Source organism: Anser anser (genome assembly GCF_964211835.1).
Source record: "Anser anser genome assembly, chromosome: 3".
In the NCBI taxonomy this organism is placed as follows: domain Eukaryota; kingdom Metazoa; phylum Chordata; class Aves; order Anseriformes; family Anatidae; genus Anser; species Anser anser.
In genome coordinates, this window is record NC_139722.1 from 87,513,168 (window position 1) to 87,534,041 (window position 20,874).

The following is a 20,874-nucleotide window of genomic DNA, read 5'->3' on the forward strand; positions in this document are numbered from 1 at the left end:
GTGTGTTTTTTTTCCCCCAAAAAATGATCTTCTGAATCCCATGAGGTAAGAGTTAAACATGACAAAAAAACGTGCCAACCCTTAGACAAACCAAATGACCGAGCTGAAGTCTGCAGACTATATATTCTTCCTTTTTATCAGGTGATTCTGGTTTTGTTGCTCTAGTAGAAGCATCACGGGTCTGAGATGCAAAAATAGCTACCTATTACTTCTCCTCTCAACCTCTTCACCTACAACATACAAAAGGCATAATCCTCAAACCCTCCCCCCCACCCCGCCCCCAGGGAAAGTAAGGGTAGATAGGAAAAGGGAAAAAGGAAGTAATTGCAATTCTGAATTCCTCAAGCTGAGTGCCATTGTCAAACTCTCACTTATGTCTAATACATATTTTCACACAAGTTATGTACCATAGAGTTCACATCCTTTGCTATTAACTTTTCTTTCAGAAGAATTATTCAAAAATAAAAGGATTCTATAGCTATAAATCTAGTAACTCTCTGTTCCAAAATATCCATACACATTACTTAAGAGAAGATAAATTATTCTCTTCAGAAGCAGTTTGCTGGGTTTGCATTTTTTTTAAACTCATTTGAGACTCTTTTAGAGCATTAACATACTTTTAATTTTACATTAGTAAAATACAATCTTCATTAATTATGTCTATTCCCACTGACTCTACTAAGTGGCATATTTCATCAACACCATCATTTAAGCATTTGCACAAACCATAGTTGAGTTTTTATGTCAGTAATGAACTCATTCTTCATGAAGTCTTACCAGAATCATAGTTTGGTGGCTTCATATCTCCCTGATTCAATTCTGTGCCATATTTTAATTTGTGATATTTAGCCCTGAAAAGAGAAAAAAAAGGAAAACTATTAGCACATTTAAAGGGTATGGATAAATACATAAATGTCACCTGTCCTCGCTACAAAAGTCACTCCTTCTTTCTAGCGTATGTACAAAACAAGTAATTTCAGCAGGACTTAGATGTGCAATTTTGCCTAATTATTTTTTCCAAGATTTACAGGTATTTGCAAAGCAAATACTAATGAAACAGATCAACAGACAGTAGGTTGTACAAAATGGTTTTACTTCCTTTTGGCAATATGCTTGCTTCTCCCACCTTTACTACTTTTTTTTTAAAAAAAACTATCACTAAACTATCAAACATTTTTACTATCCACATAATTTCGTATTTCACTGTCACCTCAGTTAAGCAACTTTTTTTTCCTTCTTCAGGCTCTCCTTAGTGAGAGGCTTTCCTCACTAAGGACTACTCTATACCAGTGCTAAAGCCTAGTGCTGATAGCAGCCCTGCTTCACCAGTTTCTCATACAGCTGCTAGAACTGACACTTGACTGAGTTAAAAATGGAGACTTCTCTTTCAAAAATACTTCACCTACAGAAGGCCTATTGTAATAAACCCCACAAAGCATGCTATATGATAGTAAGACTAGCTAGAAGAAAAAGAAAAAAAGCATTATGACTGAAAAAGCTTCATCTTACAGAATCAGTGTCTATAGACTTTTAAACACAGAAAATAATGCAACAGTAGTACACCATTACAAATGTACATATAAGTTATTAAAGATTCATCAGAGTAGATGAAGTCTTATAACACAGTAATGAAGAGAAAAAGTGAGGCAAAGAGAGCCTCACTGTCTGTTCCCCCTTATCTCACACTCATAGGAACTGCAGTCTCTATGATTAGTTTTGGCCAAATATGAAAGCTTTAGAAGACTCCAAAACCCAACTGCTTCCCTATGAAGTTTTGTAGACATTCCTAACCGTGTAGAGAACCAGCACCCTCAATATAAGGCAAGAGAGAATTGAGGCAGTACTCGACGTTCAGCCTGGCAGCAGCAGGATGACCGACTGGCACACATGCAGGCACAGCTCCAATGCAAATGCAGCGAGCTGGGTGTAAGAAGGCAAGACAGAGGCTACAGAAGACAAAAAGGGAAAAAGAACAAACCCTCGTATAAATGAACACGAAAACAGGCTTCATTGCCTCCACAACTCACAAGGGAACTCTCCCACTTAAAAACTGTTTTTACAAAAATGAATGGGTGTGACACGTCACGACTGCATAAGGCAAGTGCCACTAAGCTAGAATGACCCTATCAAGAGTGACTGGAGACAGCTTTCAAGTTACCTCTGCCTCCTGATTGCTTCTCAGGCATCCTCAGTATGTTATTCTTCTGTTTTCTTTTGCCTTTTCCTATTCCATCAAGCAAACTCACTACTTCTAATAAAATGATGATGAGGGTAGCTAGCAATGCTTAGTAGTTCTTTTCCTTAAGTATTGACAGTACAAATTCCCTACTGATCCCGCTGCTCTCTAATTATAATAAACATTTAATTCCAGATGAGAAGGGTAAGTGCAGAGTGAAGAAATGTCCCCTTTATATCAACAGTAATGTTTTGTCTCTTCTTACTGAAAATTTCCCCCCTCATTACGTGCATTATAGAATCAGTTCAGCAAAGTGAGAGCATTCACTCCATCCACATTCTAATCTATTAATGGTAGGTTTTTTTCATTTTTCTTTTTTTTTTCCTCCTCATAATGCAAGTTTTTTTTAAAGTCTTTATTATTATTTCTTACTACAAGAGGATAACCTAGATTACATGGTCTTAAATGCCATAGGGTCTTAAATTTATTTCATTACTAAGCTGGACTAAGACTTCATCTTTCAGAAGATTTAACTTTGGGCAAAACAGGCACAGAAAAGTAGAAACACAGATATGAAAAAAGCTGACAAACACTGTCAGCTCTTTAATTGCCTATCCCAAAAAGCAATCCTTACTTCTAGTTTTATTGAGAAAGTTAAAAACAAAAAGCTGTAGACCTTTGCCTACATGAAGTGACAGAAAATCCAATGCCAAACTCAAACCTGAATTAATTAGAATGGATTAGCATAAACTCAGGTAGCTGAGCAAGACACCAGTCAGATATGAAGCAGAAATATGAATACCACGTCAGAGTACTTGACCTGGTGAACCCATCTTCAACTACGGTCAACTTCCAGTTTAGAAGAGAGAAAAAAGAGAGATAGATAAATAGCTAACAGCACATTGAGAGGAGGGGGAAATCTATACTAATTCTGTTCTAATTAGTAGCATCTTTATTGTACAGATGACAATGTCAAAAGTATGAAAGACAATCTTCTTCCTTCTGAAGTATGTTAAGGAAAGAGCTGAACACAAGGATTCAGACTCTAAGTCTGCAAGGAACAGTCTTGACCATTCAATTTCACATACCGAAACCAAAGGGTAAGAATCTTTTCATGAAAGAAACTAATTCTTGTCTATACACATTCTTAATATGCTTACTCCCTTAGCATGTTTATATTTATCTAATCCTACAGTAACCAAGTGTCTCCTGCCCACCTGTCATGCTTAATTTCTCCATTTCCTCAGAAATTACATATTCCAGTTACTATCTGCTTGAAATTGGCCCTCTACAGTTCACTTTGAACTCTAGTTCACATATCACAGCAGTGAGATGCTATTATCACAAAGGAAATCAAATACATTTCTTCTATAAATCAGTGTACAGAAAAATCAAAGTTCCTCCACCCTTTGTATCACCTGGTCAAAAACAAGGAGGTGGCTTCGGGGGTTTAGGGCAAGTGGAGAGACCAATCACTAAGGCAAGCCTTATTATCTGAAACTTGATCAACTTTGGTAGTATAACATCAATTTCTGAAAATGACATCTGCATTATTAACAGTATGCAGAGATTGGAAAATTACTTGAAAATAACTACCTTAAGGGCACAATTTTACAGGTGTTATTTTCCATCTGAAAACTAGCCTTGCAAGTTGTTTGGAAGAATCCTATTTCAGAGCTGTGAAACTACTTTACCAGGAAGATAGCCTTCGTAAGGTAAGTATTACAATTGCTCTGCCTTTTGCACTTTGTTGTACAAGTCATTTATTATTATTAGTAGTGGTATCTTTAAACTGTGTTTCCTTTACACGAACAGTGGTGCTTCGAGACATTCAACATTGCTGCAACAACACTTGAAGAGCTGCTCAGGAAAATGCTGAAAGCTTTCATCCTTCTAAATTTCCTAAAATTGAAAGCAATGAAACTTTTCTGAATGCTTCACACAGAAAAGTTTGATTCCAATCAAAAAAGGCCACTGTTTCTTGGAAATATCTGTCGCCAGACCTGCAGCATCTGATCCAGCTGTGCTGAGGGAGCCTGCCAAAACATCCGTAGAAGATCTAGGAGTCGCCGCCAAACCAAGAGACATAAACAAGAAAGACTGCCAGGAACAGCACTGCAAGATATTCTACCCAGGGGAGAGGGCGCCAGCCTTACTCTGATCAGACACACCACTGCAGAGAACAACATAAAATTAAATCAAGTGTTTCTAGAGACATGGCCCAAGAGTCGAGTTCTTCGGTTGGAATATGTTAAGACGGGAAATGACCTAGACTAGATTATTAAATTAGACGTGTACTTGACAGAAATAGAGCAACCAAACGTACTACATTTTGGTTAGCTCCTGAAAATCCAGAGAAAATAATGCAATTTATTGGTGGTGGAGCAACCATCAATATAGTAATAAAAAGTAACCCTCAGGTACGAATTGCCTCGCACTGCAATCTACTGGATGTTGGCAAAACTGCTGATGAAAAGATGGTACTGCTTAACTACTAATTATCTCCCTTCTAAGTTCTCTTCTCCTTAGTGTATTAAGACTTTTCAGCAGAAATAACTTGGCTTCATATACAAACAATGGAAAGGTAATCTCACAATTACTGAGATAATGACTGAACATTAAAACTAAATTTGTCAGAAAAAAGCGTGATAATCCTTACGTAAACACCACTTTCTACCTTCCCTGCTATAAAATCATGCAAGTGCCATGAAATCGAGAACAATGACGCTGCTTCCAAAGCTTATTATTTATAATTAGCTTTGGGGAAAAAAAAAAAAGATTGGAAAAAAGAAATGCTGAATACCCACTCTGCGAAATAGCAGCTCATAAAAGCATGTACGTGAGAAAACCAATGTCAATCATTTCTTGCTCTGAGGACACTGCAAGCACATTCTACTCTGGGTCACAATTTCACATTCTGTCCCTTTACTAATAACCTTTTTACCTGACCTATCTAGGAAGACTTTGGTACACTGCAAGGCCAGGGCAGAAATGGAAGAATGCAGGGATGTCTCCCTGTTCCCTCCCACCTGCACCACCCTTGTTATAACTTGACCAGAAATGTTTTCTTTCTACCTCATAGGATCTCATTTTTCAGCCCTGGGTTCCCAGTGGCAACAGCCAGCGTATAAACTGACTACTGGCTGACCAGGCCAATAGCTGATTTAGGGAAGTGTTGGGAAAGAGATTAGTGCTTCCAAGCTCAGTGTGTTGCCATTCCTTCAAGTATCAAGCAAGAACACTTGCTGGAAGACATTGCCAGCAGAAATACAAGACCATTTCTTCAGTAACTGGCAAACAATACTGCTGTTTAAAACCACAAACTGTTATAAATAGCTGTTCCAGCACACACCATTCACAAACATCACATTTACTTTGAGAACTATTTCACTCCCATAAAGAAACCATCAAACTCGATCAGATCAGCTGCCCATGTAGTTTACTGACCTAAGTAACCGAGGCTAATAACATATACTGCAGAAAAAAATGTAAGAAAAAATACAAGATATGTATGTAAAAACTTCCAACGAGCGACCACTGGGAATTCTTCCTAATTCTGACAGTGAATGCTGCATTAGGATTTAAATGCCTAATTAATTTAGTTGGCTCTTACTGAATGCAACTGGTAGACATTTTCATTACAGATATGGAAGTTAAAAATATTCACTCTTACAAAGCTTCTTTGATAGTGCACAGAAATATATTTATCTAGTCTGATAATTTTGGATAAATTACTAATTTACCTGGATTATGAACTTGAAGTATTAGAGATACCTTAGTAACCAGGATACCTCCCTTAGTTTTGAAATACAAGAAATGTTACTGAATATCATTCCTTATAGCATAACTTTATCTGTACAAGAACATACTCCGTTCTCTCTGTCTTCTTTTAAAGTGACTCCAATCTTCCTAATGATGCTTCAAATAGACTTTCCATGGCTATAAACTACTATCTCCATTATGCAGACATTTGTTATTTTTCTATGCTATTTGATATAAGATCAGAGCCATAAGAAGGCCTGGGCAAAAAGGCCGTCTACCTTAGCGTTCCTCTGATAACTCCCTGAGGCAAAAGCAAGTATGCTGAAGCTCTGAGGCTACTGATATCCACAAAAACGGTTGCAGCCCCATGCTAGCAAATAAATTGGTAACTACTGGAAAAAGTCAAATTGGATGGTGTAAGGCATGTCTCATATGCCAATAGAGCCCATGTAAGATGAGAAAATATAAATACAATACAGTGATGTACAACTATTAGAATGCTTTTTTTTCATCTAGCAGCAATAATCTATTCCTCATATGTGCACATGTATATTTCTACTAAATCAAGCAATTTAGAACAGTTCGTTTTATTAACGTTTTATGAAAGTAGGAATTACGTGATAGAGAAATGGTACTTAAACAATGATTGCTTTGCAGTAGTACCACAAGTATACACTTCAGTTAAGAATTTTAAAAGACATCTTAATAATAAATAAAAAAATAATAATTAAAAGTCAACCTGCCCTGAAGTAAATCAGTGGAGTAGAAATACTTCTCCAAACACAGTAAAAATAAGTTGTTTGCCTCAAAGATTAGAGCAACAGGAAAATATGTATAGAACAGTATAGCAGACTAGAGACTTCCATTGAAATTCCCATAAACAAAGAAACAAACGTTTTATTAACTGCTAAACACAGACATTTCTTCATTCCTTACACAATTAACCAGAAGATATTCCCATAGAGTCTATCATATTGTAAAGTCTAAAAACTTAGCAAGATCAAAACCTAACAGTTACTAGACTGAAGACAGCCAAGATGACAGCTACTAGATATTGATAAACAAAGCTAGCCCTTTGAACCAAAAGGGAATACACTAATTCTGGGGTATAATCTATACAGTTAGGTGGAATCTTACCAAGGAAAAGGAATTAACTATTCATCAACTGTGGGCTTTCCTTGCATATTTCTGGAACCACATCATATTAGCTATTGTTACCAGAATACAGACATTTAGACTACTATTTACTATTGGTAAATATTACTATTTAACAATTTGTGAGCTGATTGTATACACAATAAATTTCTCTCATTTTGGTCAAACACAGATGCAACGGTATCTGTCTTCAGAATGTTGTCATCGTGTACTCATCACTAAATCAACGTACCTTTCCTGTTTAAGTGCATATTCCAGCATTTTGATTCTCCGCACTAGATCCTTCTTCAGATTTTCTTGTCCCTTCCTTTCACCTTGAAGGAAAGCGATCTGGGCCTGCAAAAGAAAATATTCAATGTAGAAACTGTTTCCTCAAAACCATTCAGCAGAGCTCAACCCTTCCTCCCGCCTCAAGTTACTTTAAAATTGATTTGTACAGTTCAAAAGAAGTTGGCTTAGTGCATTTCATAAACATTAAATGCCTAAACTAAACACTGCATAGATAAGCCTTCTAAACTTCATGCTCATTACAGATCCTAAAAAAAAAATACAAAGATAAGAAATAAAGCAATTTTAATTTGTTTGACGGGCTTTATTTACTTTCATGGATAAACATTCAATCAATGATAAGGAATAGATAAAGTAAGCATACAAAAAAACCTTCAGCAGATGAAAGCATTTATCAACAATAAGCAGAAGATGGAAAAGTATTTCTACTTACTATCTGAAGTAGTATATAATTAGTACACTGTTCTACAGATACATTAGATACATGATACTAGTCAGAGAAATGAAGTACAGCATGTTCAGCTAAAAGAAAAATAAAACCCTGTTTGTAATACAGTGCCAACTGTTAATTATAATACTTACTAAAATAGGTTAAAGAAAGCTCTCCAGAAGTACTGTAATTAAGAGAGAAAAACGGGAACTAGGGAAAGGTATTTTGGTGAGAGAGAAGAGGAGAGAAGTGGTACAGAAGTAAACAGAAGTGTAAAACAGACATCTAACCTTTATCGACTTTCAGCAGAGAGTAGGTATTTAGTTGCCTGTGAAAAACCTCCTTTAAATGGAAAATGATGATAACCACAAGATACTCATTCCTAATCATAAAGGCAGAACTACCTGCTTTTGTACTTCATGCTTAAATCAAGCCCATTACAAAAGGCAGGTTCTCTCCCAGCTCATGAAGTACGACTTAGACAAAAACACCTATGGGTAGTCTCCACTTCACGCTTCAGCCCCCCTGTACTGCCAGCTGCCCACTGTTTTCAGTATCACAAGCTTTGATGCTGCCTCCGCAGCTAAGTCTCAAAGCATTTCATGTATTTGCTGAAAAGCATGAACAGCCTAAAAGGCAACTGGTCTAGACCATCAGCTGCTGAACACAAAGACCAGTAAATCTTTCATTTCTGCAACCACCCTTTATAAGCAAGTCTGGTGTTTTCTACAGGTACTGCAGTCTGCACCAATCTCTCAGGAAAAGCTTGGGAGAAACAGAAATAGTGTGTCCCTAGCTGCCATGATCTTGAAAGCAGTCCCCAGATATTGTAATTAATGGAGCCAGAGACTTCTAAAGAATAACTTACTTGACTTTAGGTTTTTACCTGGCTTGATGGTGGTCAGCTAGATCAGCTGCTTTAAAGTAAGATACCAGCTGACTTAAATTCATTGCTCAAACACAGCCAGTAAATAGTGTGACAGACACCTGAAGAAGCCCTAGCTAACCGTCACCAACTACAGCAGCCAGGTTATGACGCGTGACAAACATTGGCTGCTCTCCAATGAAGTCTTCATCTTCACTGGGGAAAATGTATTTCACTTCCCAAAAAGCCTCAGCTGAATCAAAGGAAAGCACCAAGCTTCTCCTCGCTTGGCACTCAATCTGGAATGAGCAAAAAGCTGCAATCAAATTTAATGCTCACTGTACAGGATGGGAAAGTTGTGGTACCGTCTTGGGAGCCATCGTTTCTTACACTGAACATTTTAACCGTGCAGTGAGCATTTCAGCCCCAACCAGCTTATCAATGATAGAAACACATCAAGCGCATACAAATCAGTTTACAATAACTGTACAGGCCCCCAGATTACAATGCACAGAGCTGTGCACCCTGATAATAATTTCCCTCTCCATGATCCAAACAGGCCCAGCAGAAACAAACATACTGTTCCAACTAAGAAAACGAGAGAACATTGAAGAATACTAGTAAAAAAAAAGTAAATAATGTGAATATGTGGTCAGCCAAAATGAAAAGGATTGCCCAGTGACACCAGGCATGAAGCCCGTGTCCCTGCAGGCCGGCCAGCAGCAGCCAGCCTGGGCCTGGCTCGCCCGCTGCCCTGCAGCAGCACAGCCATGGCGCGGCCCTCACCGCCGCAGGCCCAGCGGGGAGGTCGGCCGCTGCCTCCACCGGCAGTAGCCTGGGCAGAGGAAACACATGGCCTCTGAGTGGCTTTGAGATGAGAGACTTAACTGCACTTGATTAAAAAATACTGTACTACACACCTCCTTTACATAAAAGTGAGCAGCGCTGCTCGTCACTGCACGCCTCTGCTATAGGGCAGGCCGGGCTCTGTGACCTGAGTAATCATTTGAGAGCCAGCAGCTCTCAAGCACATAAAGTAGCGTAAATAGCCATACTAACCACCTCTGGAGTTGAAGCACCTGTGTTTTATAATTCAGCAGGGAAAAAAAGGATTGTGCTGTACCTACTCAGAGCCACCAGCACGCTCTGTAGGTAATACCCATACTATACATGAAGAAAGGCCGCTGGAAGAAATGTTAATTGATTCTTTGAACCTCTTTTACTGTCAGTGGTACACCAACGCTGTCACTGATGTCTTACAACTTTTCTTGTTCCTAGGCTTCCAAGAAAAGCTCACAGTTATTACTCGAAAAGCACGCAGCAGCAACAACAGGCTGGAATCAGCAGCCCATGAGTTGCCTTTCCAGCCCTGCACAGGCTTTGGCTTTCGTTTCATTTCACATTCATAACTCAGAAAAGTAAGGAGAACATTCCCCGATCTTTCTCATCAGGAATTAGCAATCCTTATTCCTCATTTATGGAAGTATGGAATAATTACAATTAGGTTGGTCTTAAATCATCCTTTATGTATGCTGAAAGTTTCCTGTCACTAATTAAGAAATTCTTGATGAAAATATTAAGGTTAAATTGTAACAAACATGAGGACAGCATTAAAATAATAACTAAAATCTTACATTAACCATAATACCAAACAGCCCGTATGTCAGAAGCATATTTCCTTCTTTACAATGTTTGGCAATTAACTGGAAACATGCAGAGGAACCTAGATGTTCATACCATAAATGCAACAATTTGTAATATAAATGAATAATACTTAATTTACATAGCTAAAGTGACAAATGATGAGATCGAGCAGTATTTTCTCAGTCTGTAGCACAAAATGGTTATAATTCTAGGTTTATCATTTCTGATCAAAATATTTAACCAATACCTGTATAACTATCTGTGCAAACAGTTCACATGTAAGAGGTTTGAGTGCTGACATGACAGAAAGTATAACTGAACTGCACAACTACAGTTTTCTTATAATTACAGAGTAAATGGCAGAATTTTATAAACAAATTTGGACTGCACAGACAACTTCTTGTTGCAGCTTTAGTGCAAGCCAAACCATAGGTGGGAGCTACCTGACAGCTACAGAGCAAGGGAGGAATGCTTCAGTTCCCCATAAACTGTAACACTCACTGCTTTACACTCGTGCTTTGGCCACTCCTCGGAAAGTTTGCCAAAAATGTCAAGAATTCACAACCATGCCCAACAAACAGGTTTTGCGACAACTGCCCTTCTAGCTAATAAAATGCATCAAGCTGTAAACTAGTCATCAGAAACCTCTAAAACTGCCTACGGGGATCACGCAAAAACCCATATTGTTTCTTGCCCTATGGGTGGGGCACAGCTCTCTATAACGCAGCCAGCCCTGCTGGCTCAGCACTAAAGCATCACAGCAGCATCAACCTCCTGTTTCTTCCCAGCTGAGTGCTAGGATTTACTGTATTACAGCTAATCTGTTAAATTAAAATCAAAAGAGTCATGTGGAGGGGAAGAAGGGGAGAAAAAAAAAAAAAAGAGCATTAGGATACCTGGAACAGTCTGATAGTCTGTGTCAGCTACTCTTGTACAGTCCATTTTTCCCCCACTTTATCTATTAAAGTTTTTGGTATTACCAACTGCAACAAAAGCTTTAAGTTTCAAGTGCATCTGGTCTAAGATAAAAGCACTGTAGCTATCTTAACTATTCCACTTCTTCACCATGAGATTTTAAAAATAAAATTCATTTTTAAGTTTAAAATAAAAAAAAAAAAAAATCTCATGTGCATTGCTGTTTTAAGAAATTCCCCAGCAGTCTCTAAGGTCACTTTACTGTGAAACTGACAAAACGGTAAGGCAACATGTTACTTAGCACTGGGTTAGAAACATTATCATTATTTTTAAAGTTGTTGCCTTCCTAATACATGTTTTCTAGATACAAAAATACCATCAAACAGTTACACTGCATATTAATACATACAGATTTTATCAACATTTAAAAAGTAGGCTGAAATTTACACTTTCTGGAATCATCACCCACAGTGACAAGGATGTCAAAAAGTATACCTGCACATCTTCTTAGACTGGCATCTTGACGTTACAGAAAAGGAAAATAGTAACAAAAATTTTTAACTTGAACAGAAAATGTTTACAAAGAAACAATGCTATGGCTACTAAACAAATTACTCATGTTTACTATCAACTTCTATCTGTTTATAACTTTTACAGCTATTTTAAGTTAAAAGGGTATGTTTGTGTTTTTTAATTATTAAGACTCAAAAAACACTAAATGCCGTTCCATTCATTTCTTTAAAATATTTCTCTTAATATTTTGAAATAAGTATCACTTCAAATTTTGGGGCACTTGAAGGTCAACAGACATCATTTGGCAAAGTAAGAGCTATTAAGATATGCAATCCTGTACATACCACTTCTCTAATTCAACAACAAGGTCTTAACAGGTTGGGAGATAGAGAGCAAGGGAGGGAAAACACTCTGAGGAAAATATTGTAAAAATATGTAAATAGCTAGAATAGCGAAACAGCTTTACAGATGGATCAGCCTACAACAGTCGTCCTAACCGGTCTGCCAAGATCTGCCAGAACAATTCTGCAGGCTGTCAGGTGTGCTCAGCATTTCAGATTACAGTTGCCACACGGAAGCGATACGTGTCAAGTCTGTTTGTAAATAGGTGTAGGCATGCCCTGAAGAGTCAGGGGGAGAAGAGGAGATAAAAACCAGGTATACCTGAGTGTGTACAAGAAGGGGAAATAGCTGCGGTCTAGCACCACTGGCAAACAATTTTTCAGGCGCCACACTTGAGAAATGTTGAAAGTCACACCCACAAATTTGCAGCTCCCAGTCCTCCGAGCAAAGAGAAGCTAGGATGCTTCTCTGTGTGCCTGCAGCCATTTAAGATAACACAAAATGCGGTAGGACCGGCGGCAGGAGCAGGATGCGGGTACTGATTCTGAACGCTTCCCATCGCGGAGAACATCTGATCCTGCCGAGCATGTGAGGTCTGAACTCCTAAACCATCACCAGGTTAAAACACACTTGCTGCCTTCTGTTTCAGGATTTGATTTTACTCCAAAAAACGGCATCAGTTTACCCCATTACTGGCATTAGAGATAAACACTGGAAAAGTTAAACCATCCAAATGAGATCAAAGATATAGCTTACAGTAAGAAAAGAGAGTTGCAAAAGCCATTTGCTTACATTCTTCATCTCTTTGAAAAGATTGTTTCAAAACCAACTCGTTATCAGTCAATTTAAAACTCCTAGTAGGTCATCCAGAATCAAAGATTATTTACTAATTTATTCCTGGCAATACCTCAATTACTGATTTAATCATCTCACCCAACAGGAACACTTTTCTCTCTGCAGTTTGAAGTGCTTTACTATGTAGATCTCTTTTCAGATATCCAGTCTCTCTTTTATCCGCTCCTTGGTACTGCCTTTCACTATTCTAGCAACTGCAAACATTAAAATATCTGCTGAGTTAGACAAGCAATATACATTCAGCTTATTTAATCATTCTTCAGAATTAAAATTCTCTTTAATCCTTCAGTCCTTTCTGTAGTACACTTAAGTGGCGAGCATTAACTTTTTTTTTCCTTTTGAGTCACAGGAGCATGCTCCATGCAGACTGACGTAAGGACAACGAGATGACATTTTAGACGTGATGTAATTCTGTAGGCAACACTGTGGTGCCTTGTCACAAAATAGCAGCGTATTATGAGCTCAAGTCCAAACCGTAGATGTCCGAATATAATTCCTTTCCACTTGCCATAGAAGATCCCACGCACAGAAGGGCAGAAATGCAGCAAGAGCAACCAGCACCAAGACCAATAAACAGACTTCTGGCCCGCATCTAAACTGCAACAATGGACGTTCACGGTCCAAATGCATCACTTGGGCACTGCGAGACAAGGGAGAACAAATCTGAAGGAGAAAGGCAGTGGCTCTGCCACAGGAAGAGGAGCGAACCAGACAACCGCATGAGCATTTGCCAAGGCAGTGGGCGCACACTATTGGTTTTCGCTGCCACCGTCAGGAACACCTACGCCGTGCCCTCAGGCACGCACCGCCACCCTGAACTGACCGCAGCACCAAGTTGGGCAGACACAAAATGAAATAATTTTGTTCTCACCTCCTGTTTACAAGCACAGCTATGAACATCATGCATGCCGGTTCTGTTGGATGCTTTTGCAATCCTGCCCTATGCGCCTGACTGCCCTAAAAGGAAACATATCCCTGGCTAAGAGCAGAAAAATGCGATCTTTCCACACTGCAATCTTGCATTTAACTTCTTTGTTGCTGGGTTACTTCAATATATTCAGTTTTGGTTTGTATTAGCAAACTCTGTACAAATAGGGAAACGAAATCATCTAGATGAATCAAACTACCACCACACACCAAGTAGGCCACTATAATAAAGTAAACCTTCATTTTTCCTCTTGAGGGTATTTTTATTTCTAGTGTATTGTCTGCAAAGGTTGGATCCTGAGAGCTCTAAAGGGATACAGAAGACCTGTTTCAAGTATCTAAGCATTCCTCAGCATTTCAAAACCAAAAGATGACAATCTCTCCCCTGTTTATGTCAGTTCCTGCCACTTCTTAGCTAACAAACTTGGAAAGGATGATTTGAGGAGGCCTGGCAGCCTTGCCAAACCAAATATGTGAGTAGGTTGCTGACCAATACCCATCTATTTTCTCACAGAACTGTGTACAGATATCAATTTTAGTTGAGGCTTAACATTTGTATAGCCTTATTTCTTTTAGCATTAAATCAAGGTGAGCCAAAAATCCCTTCAGATGCATGCGATCTTCCTTTGGGAATCTTACACAGCCTGGTCTGGAATTAGTAAATAAACTCTCCGTGTCTACTGAAACGCAGATAAAGGGCGAGTTATATTTGCAACTTCTTGTTCAAACAGTGCAAAGTTACTTACCCCTTATGCAATAAAAGTGACATGAGCCAAGACCTTCAACAGAAAAATGAGTCCTACAGCTGGAGTAGCACACAGCCATACCAATTTAGTTTGTAAACATGCATCCAAAAAGACACATGATCCTTCACTATAGGCTAACCTGACATAAAAAAAAGGTTGTGCACCTAGACCAATACAAATTATTTTTTACTTTAGTATTAATTTAAATATTAAATAGCAAATCACGAAAATCAGAAAGTACTTTATTATTCTGAAGTATAACACTGTGAAAAAAAGTTTCTAAGCTTGAAAGACCACTTGGAGACAATGGTAAGCCTTCACACATCTACAAAATTCTATGCCTGCTCATACCATGTTCACATTTACAGCAGCACCTTCCTAAAAGAGTTAGACCCATTTAAAAAGCATTTCATGCACTTTTGCTAACTTGCAGGTTTTAACAGATTTGAGAGGAATGTGAAAACCTGATGCTTGGAAACACTGGGATCATTTATGCAACAAAAAATATCACAAGTCTATAAAACTCAAGTACAGACCTGCAAAGAACTGGTCTCATCAGATTTTATTTACATTCTACTTCTCCACAAAAGCTCCAGATTTCTCTAATGTAGCTCTTTAGTCACTCAGCGTCTACTCCCACCAGTCCTCCTGGTTTGAATAAGACAAGTCATGACGGCTTATCAATGAGAATATGGGGATTAGCTGGCAGTCGTGCATGTAGGCAAACAAACAGGAAAAAAGGAGCGCAGAAAAGCTTCTCTTTGCTTCACACAAATTTGGCAACTAGAAAGTTTGCTATGAGAAGTTATCAGAAGATTTGTTAAAAGAAGTTATCAGAAGAAAGAACATCTGGTAGTCACTGAGACCCAGTTAGCATCATCTTTCCCAACTAAACATGCCCTCAGTCTTCTGACTTATTTTCATCCACTTTTCTTTTGATTTATCTGATGTATTTGAAACACATAAGTTGAAAATATTGTCCTTTTGGGGTGGAGAGGAATTTAATACTAATCACTGTTTTCTTTGTAATATCTGCCTTACCAGAAGAAATATTTTATCAAAGATTTCCACAGCACTTCTGCCAATTCCTTTTTCACAGAGAACCTCTGAGATTTGATGTACGTGTTCATATCTGAAAAATCTTACACAAAACTTCTTCAAATGCCATTTTATCTTCCATTTTATTGTCAAAACCACGTTCAACGCCTCAGGAGTTTTCTTCTAACTAAACAGCTGATATTATCAACTTAGCGCTTGCTTCTTTTTCTCTGAGCAGTATTTCTGTATTGTCCAGCTATCAGAATGATTTTTGACTAGAACCGTTAACTTAATAAGAAGACCACGATCTAAAAGCCAACTAACAGTAAATATCAACTATTTCTGAATCGAGTAACCAATGTCCTAAAACACACTATAAATAGCCAGAGCCATCTGTCTGATTTGCCCCCTCTCCTCATTACTTTAGCTCGCCTATCTCCAAGGCCACAATCTTGCCATTCACTAAGCCTGGCTTCACTGCCTGCCTTTTGCCTCAGAAAAGCAGCAGCAGGAGGGAAGATCACCACCAGTGACCCCCAGGGAGCTGCAATTGCTAAATCCGACTTCCATAACCGACCTCAAGTGTTTATCTGTCATTTCCACCACATTCCTTTTATTACAGTTGTTTGCTATCATTTAACCACAATTTATCTCATTTCATAACTCCTTCCCTATCTTTTTTTTTCTCGCCTCTCTCTCTCTCTCTCTCTCCCCCCCCTCTTGGCGCTGTCTTACAACAGGAATATTTTCAACAGAGCTGCAGAGAGACAAACACAGGATATTCGCCTTTCTCCATAACCTCTTTGCAAGCCTTCTCAAAGGAAAGCTTACCTAGTCAAAACAATTTCGGCATAACCGTATCGGGTCCCTCTACTCCAACCATTCCACCACTTCGGAGAAACAGTTATCAGTCGGAAGAAATGAAAGCTATCAGCGGAGAGGACAGGAGCAAGAAAATTCCTTAGCAGGGTTTGGGGTGCCTACACATACATGGTATAGCAGTTTGCTGCAATTTAGAGCATTTGTGAAATGTCGGGCACACCAGCAGAGTATCTGCAAACCAGCATCTTTGCCAGAAAGGCATTGATTTGTCAAAAGCAAAACATGCACCTTACTCCCTAGGAGCAACAGAGCGTTCCCCTGGGAAGCCTTCCCCACTGACTCCGCCGGGAGCTCCCAATACAGGGCCCCCACATGCTGCCCCCGAACGCGGTGCGCTGCTCATTAACGCTGCTCATTAACGCCACCAACAACGGAGCAAAACAGGGAACCACCCCCGGGCAGGCAGAAGGCCCACGGCTGAGGCCAGGCAGCAGATCAAACCCTGTGCGCCTCCAGGAAAGATGAAAATGCCCGTGGGTCTGTGCACGTGCTCGTCTCTTGATCAAGCTGTTGGGATGGGCTGGTCCAACGCATAATGACAACTTTGAAATGCCGTGGAAATGCAGTCCAGAAAAATGCAGAATGGAAAAAAAAAAAATTTGGAAGCTTAAACCTTTTCCAGAACAGGAAACCCGTTCTTGTCAACTCTCCCAAGCAGCTCCTACAGAACTTAACAAAAAGAAAGTTGCTCGTTTCTGAAAAGATACAAAAACAAGCGATAGCACTATAAAACATGGTTTGTGAATACCAGAAGGAAAAATAGTAAAGTTAGTATTTATTCCTAGTGAATTACTACACAAGGCATCATGAAAGTTTATTATTAGGGTAATTTTTCAATCTGCAGATGTCAGAGTACTGTAAACACAAAGCAAGCGTTAATAGTGAAATACATAATTAGCATATACGCATCTAGGGAAGCCCTGTATGAATCTGTTTTCAATTTGACTTGAAATACACAGCTTACTAATGACACTTGCATAGACATAAATATTGAAGTCCTCTTTCACCCTGAATGAAGAAGATTATATAGTAGAGGCAATAATAGTTTTTAAAGATTAAAGAAGAATAATTAGAAAATCACAGCAAACATGGATACTTGCCAGGGGAAGCAAAATTTAGGCACTTGATAGGAAGAAAAACCTTGGGAAAGCAGTGTTAGACCAGTAATTAGGAAGAGAGCAAGATGCCTGACATGTCAATTCACGTATTTTTCTAAACTCCGGGAAAGGGTGTGTGTCACCTGAATAAGCATCACATAACTCAACAGAAAGGTACTCTAGCTGAATATCACATTTAATTCCACACAACTAATTACAAGGAAAAAAAAAAAAAGAAAAAAGAAAAAAAGAAAAAGAAGCCCAGAGGGGAAGAAAAGGAAGACAGGAAATCACAGTTGGATTGACTTATGAGGTAGTTTTCAGAAAGAGAGTATAGCTTAACTAATCACTGACTGCGGAGCAGCAGCCAAGCAGGGCAATATCTCAAGTATTTAAATATCACAGCAGTAAGAAACTAGAGATAAAAAGTCAACCTCTAAGAAGCAAGATGAATTAGAGATAAAATTTATGGGATATTAACAACACCATACAAAAGAGGATCCCTGCCACACAGCCTTCCAAGAGAGCAGGCAATCTAACATTTAATTTACATTGGACGGAAGGCCAGTAAAGTACAATCAGGAGCATTGTATCTTTATCTCGAGAGAGAGAGACTGCATGACCTCAAATTTCCATTATTCTGTTAAACACTTCCAAATATATAGGCCAACAAAAGGCTTCGGAAGCAGCGTGGAATCTGTTTTTAATTAACGCTGCTCATCGTTCGCTTGCACACGCAGCACCTCGAAAAGCCCTCCTGCAGCTGCCGAGCCCCTAACGCAAACCTCTCACACGGATCAAAGCACATTCGACCGAACACGGTCACAGCAGACGTCATGCCTGATGCCTGCGGAGACAGCCAAGAATTTTACACCTTTCTGAACATGACTCTGCAGCAGATAAATGCTGTTACGGCTTGTGGCAATGCCAGTCACAGCTAATTATAACTTTATTGAGACGTTTTGGCAAGAGCCAAAGGAGTTGAAGCAAGCAACTTGTAATCGGGTTATATTCCCAGTTCTGCCACCGAGAATACACGACTTCGGCACACAGCTTCAACACTCTGCTTCCTTCCTGCTGTCTCTTCCGTGACACTCACCAAGCTTTTGAGGGATGCTTGGGAAGGCGGGGGAAGAAGGGGAGGAATGGCATGCCTGCCCCTTGTCTTGGAGGGCACTATAAATGTGCACAGTGTTATTACTAGGAGAGTACTGGCAGAACTTCTGAGGACCTGTAAAACAGACGTTGTTCTCCAGAGCAATCTGTGAGACCTGTATCAGCTATGCAAAAACACCCAGGGGAGTCTCATAAATACCTCGATATGTGACACGCAGTGTTCTTGTTACACAAACCTAAGCTGGTTACTGTCTACGTAATAATTACTGGATATAGTGAATAGAAACGCGATTCTGCTACTAACAAATTTTTCATCAAAGCACTGAGGTTAGAATAAAAATTACATCTCTCTCGTGCTCACAACCACTTCGTTTGAGTTCCTGCAAGGGAACCAAGGCTGGGCGAGGAACGTCACATCTGCCACTCTTCTCAGAGGGGTTTTGCTCGATGTTACTATAGAAAGTACAATTAAAGGGGTGACTTTCCTGCGAATTAAAAAGAGAAAAGAAAAAAGAAAAAAACAGAGAAGTGGCTGATGTTGCTAAACTGGCTCAAGACTCTCTCTACGAAGACAGCACGTTCAAGGAAAGGAACAGAAAGACAAGAGATGGCCAGGAAGTTAGGGGCGAGGACGGGAGACCCAAGAAGGAAGCCCAGGAGACACGGCTCCCGCTAAGGCGGGCTGGGAGGATTTACAACCGAGACTCCTCTGCTGAACAAGCCCGAGGAAGCTCCCCCGGGAAGGCAGCGCTCCCCCGGCCACCCATCAGCTGCCGCCGAGCCCCGGCACCCCCGGACGGCTCCGGGCGCACGCCGCAGCCCCGCAGCCCCACCGCCGGGGGCAGCCGAGCGCCTCCCCCGGCCGCAGGCCCCCGGCGGTGGGGCAGGGGAGCGGCCGGGAGCCGCCCGCCGCCATGTCGCGCCGTGCCCCGCCGGGGGTACCTGCCCGCCGCCATGTCGCGCCGTGCCCCGCCGGGGCTCCCTACCTGCAGCTCCGCCCGCTCCGCCTCCCACTCGGCGCGCTCCGCCTCGAAGCGGCCCCACTCGTGCTGCAGGAAATGCAGGATGCCCGGCACGCTGTACTGAGCCCGGGACGCCGGCACCGGCGCGGCGGCACCGGAGACCCCCCCGCCGCCGCCGCCGCCGCCGCCTCCTCCTCCTCCTCCCGCCGCCGCCGCCTCTCCCGGCTCCAGCCCCGGCCCGCCGGCCGGCGGCGGCAGCAGCAGCGCGTTGTTGTTGTTGTTGTTGCTGAAGAAAACGCCGGGCCCCGCTTGCTCGTCCATGGCCGGGCCGGCTCCGCCGCCGCCCCCGCCCAGCCGCGTCCCGGCAGCGGCAGCGACCTGGGCGCGTCCCGCCCGCCCGCCGCCGTCACCGCCTGACAGCCGCCCCCGCCGCCTGCTACCGCGGCCCGACGGGGACAATCCCGGAGAGCGAGTCGGCCGCCAGGCCTGCTGGGAGATGTAGTGCCCACGGGCGGCGGCGAAGGGAGGCCGGCAGAGGGAACTTCCCCCCCCCCCCCCCCCCCCTCCTCCTCCTCCTCCTCCTCCTCCTCCTCCTCCTCCTCCTCCTCCTCCTCCTCCTCCTCCTCCTCCTCCTCCTCCTCCTCCTCCTCCTCCCCGGGCAGTGCCGCGCTGGGGCTCACTGGGGACATGAAAGGGACAAGTGTCGTGCGGCAGCTCCACAAACGTCCAGCAAAGGCTGCGATTTCAGCTCCTGGTGGTTAGGTTCTGTTCTTGTCTGGCCACGCTCGCAGCACTGCTCAGTGTCAAGGCACGGGAAACTATAGGTCCACCACAGAGTGTTGGGTTTCCTGAAAACCTTTAGGATGGCACAACAGTGCTTCTCAGGAATTACCACACTGCCTCTTCTGAAAGGATAAACAAGGCTTTTTGAGACCGATGGCAACACCCCAGGTTGAGGGCACAAGCTGTCAGAAGCATTGCTCTCTCATACCTTTCCCAGAAGCACAAAAATACCAAAGCTGGGCTTAGTTTCCCTGCTACACAAGAAGCTGGGCTTGCTAAAGAAAGATGCGCACCACCACCACCAGGCTTTACAGCAGGACTTTGTGCTAGCAGCTCTCAGACCTCTTCCCGTGAAGACAGACACGTGGAAGACTGCAT

The 20,874-nt window shown here is 41.3% G+C and overlaps 1 protein-coding gene across 5 annotated transcripts in view; it reads right to left on the bottom strand.

Moving 5' to 3' along the window:
• The window catches only part of STRN (striatin), a 69,574-nt gene extending 49,316 nt beyond the window's left edge, over nucleotides 1-20,258 (bottom strand). For 3 of the 5 annotated variants that reach the window (XM_083831621.1, XM_083831620.1, XM_083831619.1), the window contains exons 1-3: nucleotides 19,738-20,258; nucleotides 7,326-7,429; nucleotides 778-851 (exon numbers count right to left, since the gene is read on the bottom strand). In XM_083831621.1, coding sequence (XP_083687747.1) covers nucleotides 778-851; nucleotides 7,326-7,429; nucleotides 19,738-20,034 — 475 coding nt within the window. In that variant the 5' untranslated portion in view covers nucleotides 20,035-20,258. Of the gene's footprint in view, nucleotides 1-777; nucleotides 852-7,325; nucleotides 7,430-8,679; nucleotides 8,704-19,737 lie in introns of those variants that run through there. The other 2 variants (XM_083831618.1, XM_083831622.1) reach the window with 2 other exon arrangements.
• Nucleotides 20,259-20,874: the final 616 nt, after the last annotated feature.